At 34.7% G+C, this 15,788-nt stretch overlaps 1 protein-coding gene across 3 annotated transcripts in view; it reads left to right on the top strand.

Annotated features, from left to right (window-relative positions):
* The window catches only part of SLIT2 (slit guidance ligand 2), a 353,995-nt gene that overhangs the window by 244,262 nt on the left and 93,945 nt on the right, over positions 1–15,788 (top strand). For all 3 annotated transcript variants that reach the window (XM_081812557.1, XM_081812556.1, XM_081812558.1), the window contains exons 10-11: positions 8,366–8,437; positions 8,937–9,008. In XM_081812557.1, the coding sequence (XP_081668683.1) occupies positions 8,366–8,437; positions 8,937–9,008 (144 nt within the window). The remainder of the gene's footprint in view (positions 1–8,365; positions 8,438–8,936; positions 9,009–15,788) is intronic.

Raw genomic sequence — 15,788 nt, 5'->3', positions numbered from 1 at the left:
TGTGCCTAACTTCACAAAAAAGCCATATATGTAACATATGTTAGATGTATGTATACACACATACTTTATGTGCTTTTTTGTTGAGATGTGTGATCATTTAAGCAGAAAGCTATAATGGCTTTCTTAAGAGAAAGGCACAGAAGACTGAATCAAAATTTTATAATATTAGTTAAGAAGTGAAAATAAGTATGGTAAAATTATAAATAGATGGGCAAGAAAGAAATACTAAAATGACTAGAGTGGAGATTAAGGTGCTAAGGCAAGTAAGAAACTCCAACTGGTTTCTCTTAAAAAAAAAAAAATCCAAAGAGTCTGATGAGTATTATTGCAACAGAAGAAGAACATGTTGAAAAATAGCATTTTTTTTCATGCACTACATACTCAAAAAAAACTTTTGAGTGCCTACTCTGCATCAGTCATTATGGATGAAAGGACACACTCCCAGCCTTCAAGATGTTTACAGTACAAAGAATTGAAACCACACAAAGAGAAAATTTTAAAACCATGTGATAAGTAATAAAATAGACATAGGGAATACAGAGAAAGGAATACCTTGGCTTGCCTGGGAGAATCAAGGAATCTCCAGGTATGAGGATGTGTCTGGCAGGCAGAGAAACTGGGGTCTCCATAGACAGAGGAAAAATCATGGGCAAAGTCCCGGGAAAGTTAGAGGTAGTACACATTTGAGAAATTAAAGCAGTTTTTGGTAGCTAGAACATAAAGTGGAAGCCTGATCTTGAAGAATCACCTCTCCTAATAACAATAGTATACAAAGAAGCAATTGGAGCGTGGTAGTAGTGTGATGAGATATGTTAGAAAAATCACCCTAAGATGGAGTGGAGAATGGTTTGGAGGGAAAGAGTACACTAAGGAAGTGATAGCAACAGTCTGTAGGGTGTGGTGAAGGCGGGCATAGCATCAGATAGGGATGGAAGAGGATCCCAAGAAGTGGTCGATTCCCTAAAAGCTTCTACAGAAAAGAAAATGGAGACCCATCAGAGGTAAAATAAGACCTATGTAGACTTTAACATAAAAATGAAGACAGCTGGTGCATGGTCAAAGTGTTCTTTATTAGACAAATCACCAGCTGTGTTTTTTAGGGATTAAGTTATAGATTTATGGTGTATAATCATCTGGAAAGATTAAGTTGAAAATGCATACAGCTCAAATACTACTATTGGCCACATTGTTACCTAAACTCGAGGAAAAAGACGGTGGATAACTTGGACAATGAATCAGTACAGGGGAAGAAGGGCAATTGCTATCTACTCACTGAGTAATACTGTAAACAAGCAATGTGGAAAGACAATTTGCATAATGTTTTTAAAACTAAAATTATTACCAAATGGGCAACTTAGCTCCGTGCCTGACTCAAAGTTAGTGTCCAAAAGGTTTTCATCAATAACGAAAACCAAAGCAGCAGAACATTTAACTATTTTTCTTCCTTGAATTGGTAAAGAAAAATTATATATGAAAGCTTAGTGTTATTGACATTATGAATCTATACTCTGTCTCCCTGAAGTCAGTGAACCATGTGCCTAAGCCCATTTTTCCCTCTAAATCTAAACCATGTGATTGTGTATTTTGAGTATATCTTTGCATTTGAATATATATCCACATGAATACCCCCATGAAAATGTTAACCTTCATTTAAGTCACTGCCTGAATACGAAGTCAGTAAGAACACACACCCTTGCGCAGACACACACACATTTGTGTCTTGCTTTTTAAACGCTTAAAGACCAAATGGAAGAAGAGTTATTTCTTCTATGAAAACATCAATTGAATTTAACCTCAGGGGCATGTACCCTAGAATGACATCACAAAAAAATAAAATAAAATGAAGGAAATGGACAATATTCAGGAATAAGTCATCCCAAAGCAGGAATGGCTGATAATCAATTAGTATGGACACAGTCCTAATGCAGAACTGCTAGCTATATGCATAATATGTCCCTCTAGAGGCAACTATTCACCAGCTGCTGGAGATATTTATTAAACTTACAAAGTACTAGAGAGACTACAATTACCTAACAGAAATTGTATTTCAATCTAAAATATCTTTCGTCATTTTATATAGACATATGAAGGATTTCAAGGCATACATTTACTGCTAAAGCTAGAAGTAATAGTCCAGAAATATAAAATACTTACTTTAGAATTATTATGTAATAGGCAAGAGAATCCCTAATGTCAAAGGAATATAGCTGCTTCCTCCTTTTCAAATGTTGGATTGATGTTACCTATGATGAGAATATTTGGCTACACTGAGCAGTCCAAGATTCAGAAGCTAGGGTCATTCCACAACCCCCCAACACACACACACCCCATTAAATCTATGTTCTATTCTCTGGCAGCTGTTTTTGCCATTTATGTTAAAAGCAGATGGGGAAAATGCAAAGAACTGTCAGTTTTATTGCCATGTATAATCAACATCTGGGCTGTATGTTACAATCAATCCAAACTCATACTTTACTGGTGTTGTAAAACCTTTTTGAGTTCCTAAGACAGTTTCCAAATTTGAGGAAATGCTATATATTTTAATCATGTTGATCATGGAAATTACAACATTATATTTTTTTTCAGCTTCCATGTGAATGATGTATGTGTGTATGTGTTTAATATACAATTGCTGGGTTATCTGCAAATCTGTACCGCTAATTTGTTAAACAATGTCTTTTGGAATCATATATATATTTATTTTGTACTAGAGATCAAATCATGTATCAGATTTATTTCTTTCCTATATAATCTATATGTGTGAAACTAACGTGTTATAAACGTTTTATTATATAGTGCTGCTTATTATATGTGTGAGTACATATATACACATGAGTATCCTCATATTTTTATTCTTTCCCCATTTTTCGTGCAAGAAAAAAGTGTTTTTTCTACATCTCATAATTTTTACAAAAACATATTTTACAGTAGGTTTTATTTTCCTCATTTTTTGGAAAGAGAAACTGAGACAAGGAAGCACATTAATTTTTGCAAGGTCTACAGAGTCAATCAGTGGCTGTAAAGCTCATACTTTTAATCACTAAACCATACATTTTTATCTTTATGTACACACATATATAAAACATAATACCTCTTGGAGAGGTTTCAGCTCTGTCATGTGGATGTTATTTTGTATGGTTTGTCAACATAATTTAGTTTGAAAAATATTGAAAATAATTCCTGAGAAATGAAAACTAGTGAGCTGGAAATGTCATTTAAAATAAACTAATATTGTTTAATATCTCATAAATGACTTCAAACCAGTTGGAGTTTTTACTTCCCAGGTTGGACTGTGTTGTATACTCTACTGATGTGGTATCTGCTCACTAATAACCATCGTAGAGTATCTTCTGTCACAGAGCTCAGAGATACCTGTGCATCACTTCCATGTTCTAAGGGTCTTAGAGCAGAGAGATTTCTTGATAATTTTCCATTTTCTACAATCTTTAAAATAGGCACCAGGAAGGGGTATATATTGGTTGCAGTTCATTCCCTAGGAACTCTGTAAGTGTGAAGACATGCTTGATTTATTTTTTTTAAGCAGTAATTAAAGAACAAGAGAAAAAGATGTATGCTAGTGAGGAGGAAGGTTTTTATTGGTTAAACATACTGTACTTCTGAAATTTTTGATGGGGTAGTTAGAAAATTGTTTCCATTTCTTACCTCATGGAATGTCTAACTAAAATTTCCTTGATTCCGTGATTTTGATGAGGTGGTAACAGCAGGTTGGTTTTATATAAACTGTATATACACACACACACACACACACACACAGAGTGATAAAATGTTTTGGAATTACTCACATACATTCTGTGGAGAAAAAGGTTCTGGCTACTTTTACATGAAAAAGATTTCCATATAGATGTAATTGATAGAATGTTCTTCCTCCCTTATTCAGTTTTTTTAATATATTTTTCCTTTGAAATTCAAAATATGGAATCTTATGTTTATGAAGGACTAACATTTGGAAGGCTCTTAATTATGGTGGATTTTACCCTCAGCATGCAAATATATCTTAGCCGTGACACTATCTGTTTTTGTAATCCTGGAATGTTTTTAATTAGATTCTTCATGGAACAATGGATTCAAATTTGCACTCTATAAAATTCAGCAGATTTTATGCTATTAAAATAGAAGATTAGAGGATAGGAAAGACAGAAAATGTACATTTCATTTGCTTCTTTATTTAACCTTCACCTAAATGCTCTAATATATTTCTGCCTTATGTTTTATAATCTGGTTGAAATATGTTTCCGTCTTTTCTATAGGAGTATGAAGACCATTTGAGATGTGTGTTGCTTGTAGTTTTTAAAATATATCCTAAAGTTCTCGTAATGAAAAGTAGGGTCCTAGACATCTGAGTTTAAAGGAAGTAGACATTAGTTTATTGTTTGCCCACTAAAGAGGAGAAAATGGACATTTTGAAACATTTTAAAATTTATTGGTTGACATCTGTCAGTGGTAGAATATTTTCTTGCTTGAGAATCTGTTTGAATGAAGGAGGCAATTATATTTTGCCTTAATGGACTGCTGGTACAGTGCCATAAAAACCAATTAGCTGCTGAGTCAGTGTAAATAACCATATAAGCTCTGTTTCAAATACTTTTTTTTCTGAACAAAGGTTGGAAGCAAATAGATAAATAAAGAAAAGCAAGCAAATCCATTTTACATGTCATTGTTCAGCTTTCTGTTGCATATGTTGTAAATGAAATGGTTTTCAATGTGAAGTTTAAGTCATGGTACACTGCAAGAATGAATGATACATACAACATCACTGTATTATCTTGGAATTATTATTTTTGCATGAAAGTTTAACACTATTTCATCATGAATTGTCCTTGTTTTATAATTTTCTGTGCATGCATTTTCTAAAAAATATATAACCTCACTTATATATCATTTGTTTGCTTTAGTAGGAATATTTATCAATGGCATGAACTGTAGATTAGACACATAAATTTAGTGGTTATACTAAAATGTATTTGAGTGCCATTAGGACAGTTAGTGATCATTATAAGAATTCTGGATGCAGAGATTATAAAATAATGAATTTTAAAATTTCTAAGAAAGGTCTTCAGTTATATTAGATGATAGAATTAGTTTGGCCACATTTGTGAATTAATGTTATTGATATTTCAGTGCTGAATATATCATTTTTAAAAAACTTTTATTGAACAAATTAATCAGAAGTGTAACTGCAAAATTAGACATTTTATCAATAAAACTTCCATGAGGGCATAAACATGTTTGCTTCTGATCACCATTGAATTCCATTCATATAGTATATTCTGTACAGGCAGAGTACAGAGGGCGAATGAATGAATGAATGAATGATTACTGGTTTTGTTTTCACGAACTTGAAAAGATATTTATCAAAAGTAATGATATAAACTAGTTTTGCATTATTGTTGCGTTGAAAGAAATCTACAAGACACTAAGAATTTAAATTTTTTCTCATCATAGCTTTATATTATTTTGAGCAAATATTAAACAAAATGAAATGATATTTCATTGCCCTAGATTCGAAGAAAGTCCTCCAGTCAACAGTGTTGTGTCTGTAGCTTGCTTTCACTGTATTTTTCATTGATTACTTTTTAAACTTCTTAAGATCTAAATACAAGAATGGATCACAGCAAAAACAAAAACAAACGTGTCTCTAAACCATCAATTTATAACATTCTAATCAATAGTGTAACAGTGAAATGATTTAAATGCCCTTTGTTATATTTAGAGCTTTTGAAAAAAAGTACCCTTTCTCAAGACCTAGATAAATAATCCAGATGCCAAATCCATATTTTCTTCATATGATTTATTTCCTGTCTTCTGGGGCAAATCTGCCCCTTAAAAGCCAACAAACCTGGTGGAGGAGAGATATGTGAAAAATGACTAGAATACAGTGAGATAGAGAAGCACAGAGAAGAGAACGCCCTTGGGTATATAGAGAAAGACAACACGTAACCATACCTGAGAAAATCAAGTCAGGCTTTAGGAGGAAACCATGCTTCAGTCGTCTTAAAATACCTAAACAATAAAATTCATAATAACGTAAAATTATTACTAACCTAAATGGGCTAATAATAGGGAATGATTAAGGAACTGTGGTCCATTTTGATAATGAGATGTTATAAAGACCTTAAAAATAACATCTTCCAAAATATTTTTTTTTAAAGATTTTTATTTATTTATTCATGAGAGACAGAGAGAGAGAGAGAGGCAGAGGGAGAAGCAGGCTCCCAAGGTGCAGAGAGCCCGATGCGGGACTCGATCCCAGGACTCTGGGATCATGACCTGAGCTGAAGGCAGACGCTCAACCATCTGAGCCACCCAGGCGCCCCATCTTCCAAAATATTTAATGATATTAGGAAAACATGTACGGTATGATATTTGACATAGGTGTACAACACAGAATTCTCTATATGATAAGACTTTAATTAGATAAAATAAATACGCATACCAAAAAGACCCCTAAAACTCACTGATCTGAGTGTTGCATTATGAGCAGTCTGAATTTTCTTCCTCATATATTTTGTAAATAAACTTAAATTTATCTTGAATGTGAACAAAATAATTTCTGCTTTTTGGAGGAAGAAAATCATAACTAGTGTTGCCGATTATAGAGAAAGGATTTTACCTTTTGTGTGAGAGAGGAAGGGATGGTAACTTGGGGAATAACTGGATTTAAAGGATTAGAAAGCAAATTTGGAAATTGAGAAAAAAGAAGAGAACAGAGGCATAGAGTGCCTCATCCATGCAAGAAGTATTGTTATGTCAAATGCTACAATGAGTTCAAGAGCAATATTGTCTGAGGAAACCCATTGCGTATAGAAATAAGGAGGTCAGGGTGAACCCTGAGCCTATTGAAGAAAGCCAGGAACTGTGAGAAGGACTTTGGAATTGGATAAGACCAGAATTTAGGCATTTCTACTTAGCCTTCTGGGGATATTTACTTGTTTTGATTTGATGTTCATTAAGTGTTGGTAATACCTACATGTTCAAGTATTACTAACATTGAGTAAAAATGAATCAATGTGTATGACACAGTATAGTCAATATACATATATATGTAGTTATTGTATTTATACAAAAATATATAAATATGCCAATATAAATATTTATACCTGTCTATATATTTGTATATATGTTTTTTAATCCAGGCAGAAAAGTGAAGCTCCTGCCAAGTATTTTAACAGAGGAATTTAATATGAGGAATGAATTCAGCAGTTGTGAAGGTGACACAGAATAGAAAGGTGCTTCTCCCTCCAGGGCTACAAAGATCTAAGAAGAAAAGGATATTATACAAAGTCAGGAGGTGGCCCCAGCAGGAGCTAAAATTAGGAAGGAGATCTGGGGACCACTGCTGGGGACATCCCCTGAGGCAGAGGAGGGGAGGATATCCTGGCTTCTGGGCTCATCCTCCCTTCAGTCTCCACCAGTGCCTCTCATTGGCCAAATTCCACCAAAGCCGAAGTGAGCCTGGGATATATGGTTCCCAAGAGTCAGTCTCTGGGATACAAAAAGAAGAGGGGAAGGGGATGGGAAATACTTATTATGATGTTTACATGGATAGAAATGAAGCTGAGAGGCAAAATTTTTGATGGATAAAATATTTACAAAAACACTTAATGAAAGTTATTTCTTTGTGTCTTTCAAAACTAAGTGGGGAAAATTGTGTCTTTCTCAATAACAGAACCAGAGAGTAGAATTATTTTCAACTCTGACTTCAGTGCATGATAGAAACACTTGTGTTTGAATGCACCTTGCTACAGTGGTTTTCACACAAAATATACAGAGTCCAGTCTTACTGAAAATACCTATGATACTTAATGGATTTGGAATTTAAGATTTACCTCATAAGAAGCTGCAAAATTATTTTTCTGAGTATAACAGTTTTTTCAACCGATAATATGCTTTCTGTAGAGGAAATAAAAGGTTTATAAAATTTAATATTCCAGCAGTAATTTCCTTTGTGAAAGAGTTATAATTATCTCTAAAACATCTTGTACATCTATTCAGTGTTACTACATATTTCTCTTTCTGATATAGAGGTTATTAAAATGTACTCTGAAGTTAGTTTCTTACAGGTGCTTTCTCTTTTCTACAAAGTCCAGACTTAAATATTAATATTCCTGTAATGCCTAAAAATCAGGAGATTTTTATTCATTGTATGATTGCCTTATTTTTATTCCCAATCTTGCTCCACATTTAGGGCACAGCGTTATTAATTTTAGTAGTCATTTTTGAGGAAAAAAAAAAAGAATCACTCATGAAGAGCATCAGCTTTGCTTCTTGACATGAATCCTGGGCTTGAATTAAACATCCCTGAGAACTCACGTTTCCATTTAAAAATTGAATTTTTTCATTGCAGACGTTTGGAACAGAACTCAATCAAGGTCATCCCTCCTGGAGCTTTCTCACCATATAAAAAACTTAGAAGAATGTGAGTGAATAATATTCTGGAATATATGTAATTTTAAAAATTATACAGGTCATGACCATGCAGACATTCACTTACGTATGAATATTTGAGTGTTTGACAACTTAAATATTAAATGATGTGACTTCTGATTGCTGGTTGTATAATACTATAATGTTAAAAGCTAAACTATGTAATATTTTAAAGTTCTCTGAAATTTAACATACTGATTCACACCCATGTGAATGTATGTGATCAATATAGCATGCAGTCAAATCTTAGATGCTCTATTTTCAAAAATAGGACATGGCATCTCTTATAATAATTTCAGAAAAGAGCCAATAGTTGATTTAAAAGTCTGATTTTTTTAAAATTGAAGATGCTTCAGATGTTTTAGGTTGCAAATTGTCTACATGTATTGATAGGTGCAAAATCGACACTTAAAGGCAGTAAATAGCTTTCTCTTGCTGTAAATCCTCCCTGACATTCTATTTAATTTAATCTACCCTATTTCTAATCTTAGTGACCTGAGCAATAATCAGATCTCTGAACTAGCACCAGATGCTTTCCAAGGACTACGCTCTCTGAATTCACTGTAAGTATTGACCACATCACTGAAAGAAAGCAGAATACACAACTAATAATGGTTCCATTTTTTAAAAAATCTGAATTTAAGAAAAATAATCCTTTAATTTTTCCTATGAATTATTAATAATATTGATTATTATCAATCTTAATGAATTTCATCATTTTTATGGAGGACTGCTACCTGTCACTAAAATCAGCCTTCCATAAAATCAGCCCATTTTTAAAGGTATATATTTTAGGATTTGATAGTTTTGCTATTTAGAGAGAAGAGTAAGAGCCTCTTTATTATTCTATGTTGATATTATTGACAGTTTTTCTGTTTCTGAACTAAAGAGGAAATGTTTATTTTGGAACACTTTGGTCATTGTATTTATAATCCTTAAGCCAGTAGCCACTCTCTGGGGAGAATATCAGTCCCCTTTGGAATGACATTCAGTGGTCTTACAGAGAACAGTTGAAGATGCCCGGTGGGGGCCCCCTTGACTCCCTGCTTCATCTCCTTAAGACTTCCCTGAAAGAACCACCTTTACTCTCTCAAAGAACAAAGATAACAAAGTATGACAGCTTTTTAATGTCCAAAGGATTTTCAGGCAGATAACTACATACATTACAGTGATTGTAAAAAAAAAAAGGATAAATGCTGTTATTCTTTCAAATTTGTAAAAAAATCTTCAGAAGGCCACCAAGTAAGGTAAACTGTATTTCAGATTTTAACTTTAAAGTTTGACCATGGAGGGTGGCATGTATTTTTTCTAAGAGTATGTGCTTAGAGAGGGTTCTTATCATTATAAATGAAGGCAGGGCTCTCGAGAATTTCAGAAGTCAGTGGTGCCCAGTGGGAGTTCCAAGATACACATGCGGGAGGCCCAGATAAACACTGGGGGCTTATGTAACGCTTCACACTCACTCATATGTAGGGAGAATTCATCTGGGCACATGTTATTTCAGGTTGCTGTGCTGGTTTGCTCAGAAAACTACAGTTTTCTTTGAAGAAAGGAATTGAAAAACTATCACTTCACCTTTCACCTGCAGTATCTACTTAGGTTCATTTTTGTTTGTTGTTGATGTTGCTATTTTTTTTTTTTTTTTGAGAGAGGGAATGGGGGCAGGGGGAACGGGAGAGAGGGAGAATCTCAAGCAGACTCCTCACTGAGCATGGAGCCCAACATGGGGCTTGATCTCACAACCCTGAGATCATGACCGGAGCCAAAATCAAGAGGTGCACGCTTAACTGAGCCACCCAGGCACCCCTCTTGTTGATGTTGCTCTAGTTAACTAGAGGAAGTCCAAGACCAGAGGAACAATTGTTGGCAGAAAATGCAGAGTGCAGACCAGTACTGCTCTTAGGATGGGCTATCAGATTCTAAAATAACAAAGTTTAATGTAAAACTCAGTTAAATTACTCGAATTGTCCATAAAGTACTGTGTATGCCATTCTGGAGAGTAACATTGTCCAAAGTAAATACAGACCACATTCCAGCCACACAAAAGGACACAACACAAGTCAAGTCATTGTACCAATGCCTGGTCCTTCAAGTATCTGTGCCTCAAAGAAAACCAGTAAATGTCAAAAGAGAGAGAAACGGTTGGAGAATTCTTATGTAGATCTGTTTGCTTGCAGTTTACTATTAAGCTATTGCCTTAATGTTAATTGACACCTTCTGGCTGTGAGAATTAAAATAAATGATAAAAATAAATAATAAGAAAAATAAAATAAATAATAAATAGAACATATAATTTGTTTCTATATTTATTATATTATAGATTATATTTAATATATAGAATACACATTTATTAACTACTATGTTATGTGTTTTATTCTACTATATATTACACATTATTGGTATAGTAATGTGTTATATTAATATTATATATTTATTAATAAACACATAGTTACAACTAATTTTATACATTATTACATACCTACCCATATAAATATAATAGACTCATAGCAAATAATAAGAGAAATAACATATGTGAAAGAACATACTTGCTGAAATGAGATCTTAATCTTCCTGACCAGAGCGCCATGTACACAGTTTTTTCAGGAAGCTGTAACAAAGCGTTATCTTTCCCTATAGAACTGACTTTTAGTCAGTGCGTTAAGTCACTGGGGAATTTCTAGTTCGAAACCTAGCAGTATGCAGAAGAGTAGGAACTGTTTTCCAGAAGTGGAATTACCCACATACTGCCCCGTAACATCAGAAAGCAGATACTTTATGAAGAGTATCAAACAGCTATACTAGAGAGAGAGTCCACATATTACAGCTGGTATCATTTTCCTCATTGTGTTCAACTTTTGAATTGACCTTCCAAAGATTAATTTATTTACCCCTTCATAAAGTATATAACTCTCCAGACCTGCAATAGCCTTTCTCTTCATTTCACCAAAATCATACATTCCACAGAGATGTGTAGGGACCCTGTTGTGTCCTAACCCTACTCAAGGCTCTGGGGATGCATGAGTGAACAAAGTACAAAAGTCCCTCCCTCATGGAGATGACCAACGATAAACTAGATACTGGTCAGATGACGTATTATATCTGATGATTATAAAATGCTGGGCGGCTCACTCGATTAAAAGTCCAACTCATGATCTCAGCTCAGGTCATGAGCTCAGCATCCTGAGTTCAAGTCCCGCATGGGGCTCCATGCTGTGTGTGGAACCTACTAAAAAAAAAAAAAAATGCTGTGAAGGAAAATAAAGCAAGCAGAAGTGATAGGAGTGCCAGTGGGGAGGAGAGCTGAAACTTTAAACAGGATGGTCAGTAAAGGCCTCCCAAGAAGGTGATACTGGGCAAAGACCTGAAGACTCCAGTTATAGGAATGAGCTGTGCAGATGCATAGAGAAAGAGCATTAGAGACGCAGAGAACAGCTAAATATGAAGACCCTGAGACAAGAGTGTGCTGAGGGTTTCAAGAAAGTGCAAGAAAGGGGTTCCTGGGTGGCTCAGTCGTTAGGTGTCTGCCTTCGACTCAGGTCATGGTCCCAGGGTCCTGGGATTGAGCCCCGCATCGGGCTCCCTGCTCTGCGGGAAGCCTGCTTCTCCCTCTCCTACTCCCCCTGCTTGTGTTCCCTCTCTAGCTGTCTCTCTCTCTCTCTGTCAAATAAATAAATAAAATCTTAAAAAAAAGAAAAAAGAAAAAATGTGACTGGAGGGAGGCAGAAGGTTGAACTTGAAATTATGCAGAGGTTGAAGTTGTTGATAGCGGCAAGGTCTAGGACACAACCACGAGGATAGAGGGACAAAAGATGTTGACAGATTATAGGTTTGCGGGAAAAGAGTGGGGTTGGAGAGCATAATGTAATAGTGAGCCAGGGTTTAAATCTTCCAGAAGGAGTGGAGTGACTTCCAGGGGAGAGTGTGGGTAACTGCGAGAGCCATGCAGATAGGCAGCCCTTCTTTTTTTTTTTATTTTAAAGATTTTATTTATTTATTTGAGAGAGAGAGAATGAGATAGAGAGAGAGAGCATGAGAGGGGGGAGGGTCAGAGGGAGAAGCAGACTCCCTCCAAGCAGGGAGCCCGATGCGGGACTCGATCCCGGGACTCCAGGATCATGACCTGAGCCGAAGGCAGTCGCTTAACCAACTGAGTCACCCAGGCGCCCCTAGCCCTTCTCTTTTTTAAATCAAGTGTTTGCTTGTACAGGTTTCTCTCACATGTCTTTCTAGAACTGTACTCACGCACTTAGCCATTTTAATGTAGTCACTGCATTTGCTAAAGAAGCAAAAATAATTAAAGGTGATATGATGCCAAATACCTCTAATGCATTTTACTAAATAAAAAGAACTATTTTAAATCATTACTCAATTACCAAAATAGTATATCTTAGAGAAAATCAGGCTTGATTTATTGAATGTTTTAAAGGTCTCTCCTATTAAGGGTGCCTGGCTGGCTCAGTCAGGAGAGCATATGACTCTTGATCTCAGGGTCATGAGTTCAAGCCCCACTTTGGGTGTAGAGATTACTTACATAAATAAAGGTCTCTCCTATTAAATAATTGCATTAACATTTATTTTGATTAATGTTAAAATTTATTTTATTACATATTATTACTATATATTATTGATATATTAATATATTTTATTATTAACTTAATATATTACATATTAATGAAAAATGTCATTCAGAATACATATACTATTGGATCCTTTTATCCTCAGTGCTTTTTATTGCCCTTTGTGACATCAACAATATTTCTATAATATTTAATAATAATTTCTTAGGGATTCAGTATATTAGCATATTAGGCATTGTCTGTAAACATCTTTTATTGTTTTCCATTGACTGGTTGGGAAACATAATTTTATAGTACAAAATAAAGAAGTTTTTTACTAGTATAGCATAGTGGCTCAGCAAGATAGTCTTTAGGACACTAAGTGGCTGGTGTTCAAATGCTGACTCTAAGACTTCACCAGGCACATGGCTGAAGTAGTTATTAATTTCCTTGTGCCTCAGTTATCTATTTCTAAAATGGGGATAAGATCACTCACTTACTGGCCTTGTTAAAGCACAGACGAAACATTCCAGAAATAACAGAGAGGGCCTTGGCAAACTCTTCTCCTGAGTAGATTTGTGTGTTTCTCAATTTTGATTATCCCAGAAAATGTTTTTGCCACAACATAATAGTTTTCCTCTTATTTTTTTTTCATTAACCCCTTGCAAACTATTATAGTGCTTATTCTAATTTCCCTCTTCACTAACGCCCAGTTCCACAGAGGTCCACAGATGGCTGCATTTTAATTTGATTGCTCTATTAACAATCCCTCCGGTCTTTTCTTAAATGTTAACCGCCAAGTACTTTACATTTTACTGCTGGTTTTCAATGAAAATGTAGCAACCTCGTTTCCTCTTTATCATATTATCTTTAAACTTGCTTAGTGTTTTAATTCTCAGATATACATTGTTTTTAATGTGTAAGTATAGCTCTCTGACATTTATTTGAATAATGAAGTCTGCCCATAACACCTTTTTCATGATAGCCATCTTACAGGTTTCCGTTCTGAAATTTTTTTTTTTCTCTTTAGTAGTAGATCTGTTTTCTGCCAGCTTTCAACAGGGGAAGGAGATTTCAAAGACCGGCCACCAGCTGTTGGTATCTCCTACTATCTTAACCTTGAAGCTTGCAGGGGTGAAACTTGGCTTAAAATTCTTAGCCTTCCTTCTGGTAGCAGGTACAAGAGCTGCTTAAGGTTTCCTTAAGATTTCCCTATTGGTCCAATGGACTGTAAAATAATTCTCGATCAGCATACTTGTATACTGTATACAGTATGCTGAATATAACTTATGTCTAAGAAAACTGTAGAGAAGCTACCCAATTTGTCACTGTTGGCATTTGGATGATATTATCCAAATCTCTTAGGTATTTATTTTCTTTTCAGCTGAATCCATTTTCATCTTTCAATTTCTTTTAAAATTTCCTTTCCCTCATAGGAATGTAGCACAAATTCTCACTGGCCTTCTTGCACTTTATATCTTTATGTGATGACATGTCTTTTCCCCATTTTTATGGATTTTGGCCCTATTTTTTGACTCTCAGCCAGCTTCTCTGTCCTGGTCTTTGGATTTTTTATATTTTCAACTCCTTTTTCCTTGTTACCATTTTGATCTCACTGTGTGTAAGAAAACTATACCAGCTCTAGTATTGCTATACCTTTTTGTAGAGAAATCTCATTCCCATCACATTTAGTATTTATTATTTTTATGATTGACAGTCCATATACCCAATAATGCCTACACAGATTTCCTTCATCCTTTTGTGATATCCTCACATATTTCCCCGTGTACCCAAATTGTCTGATTAACAACAAACATCTATTTTTTTAACATGATCTTAAAGAAAACAATGATTTGTTGGGAAAAAACTAGTTTCACAATATAAATAAGACACACCTCCTAACTCAACCTCCATTCATGCTATTTGAGCTAAGCTTTAAAGCAAAGTCCCAAATGAACAACCTACTAAATTATTCATCCCTTAATTCTTTTTTCCCTTTTATTTTTTTAATTTTAATTCCAGTATAGTTAAATACAGTTATTAATAATATAGTGATTCAACAGTTCTATACATTGCTCAGTGCTCATCGTAAGTATGCTCTTGATCCCCTTCACGTATCTTACCCATCCCCCCACTCACCTCTTCTCTGGTAACTATCAGTTTGCTGTCTGTAGTTAAGAGTCTGTTCTTTCGTTTGTCTCTGTTTCTATTTGTCCATTTGTTTTGTTTCATAAATTCCATGTATGACTGAAATCATATGTTATCTTTCTTTCTCTGACTGGTTTATTTCACTTAGCATTATACTCTCTAGATCTCTCCATGTTATTGCAAATGGCAAGATATCATTCTTTTTAATGGCTAATATTCCATTGTATATATAACCATCTCTTCTTTATCCATTCATTTATCGATGGACACTTGGGCTGCTTCGATCCATATTGTGGCTATTGTAAATAATGCTACTAATAAACATAGGGGTGTGTATATCTTTTTGAATTAGTGTCTTCGTATTCTTTGGGTAAATAGCCAGTAGTAGAATTACTGGATCATACGGTAGATCTATTTTTAACTTTTTGAGGAAACTCCATACTGTTTTTCACAGTGGCTACACCATTTTGCATTCCCAAGAATAGTTCATGAGAGTCCCTTTTTCTCCACAACCTTGTAACACTTGTTGTTTCTTGTCTTTTTAATACTAGCCATTCTAATAAGTAGGAAGTGATATTTCATTGTGGTTTTAATTTGCATTTCCCTGATGAGTGATGTTGAGCACCTTTTCATGTGTCT

Source organism: Leptonychotes weddellii, chromosome 2, assembly GCF_054177405.1.
Source record: "Leptonychotes weddellii isolate Sample4059 chromosome 2, ASM5417740v2, whole genome shotgun sequence".
NCBI classification, from domain to species: Eukaryota; Metazoa; Chordata; class Mammalia; order Carnivora; family Phocidae; genus Leptonychotes; species Leptonychotes weddellii.
The sequence above is the reverse complement of the archived record's forward strand: the minus strand, read 5'-3'. Positions and strand labels throughout refer to the sequence as shown.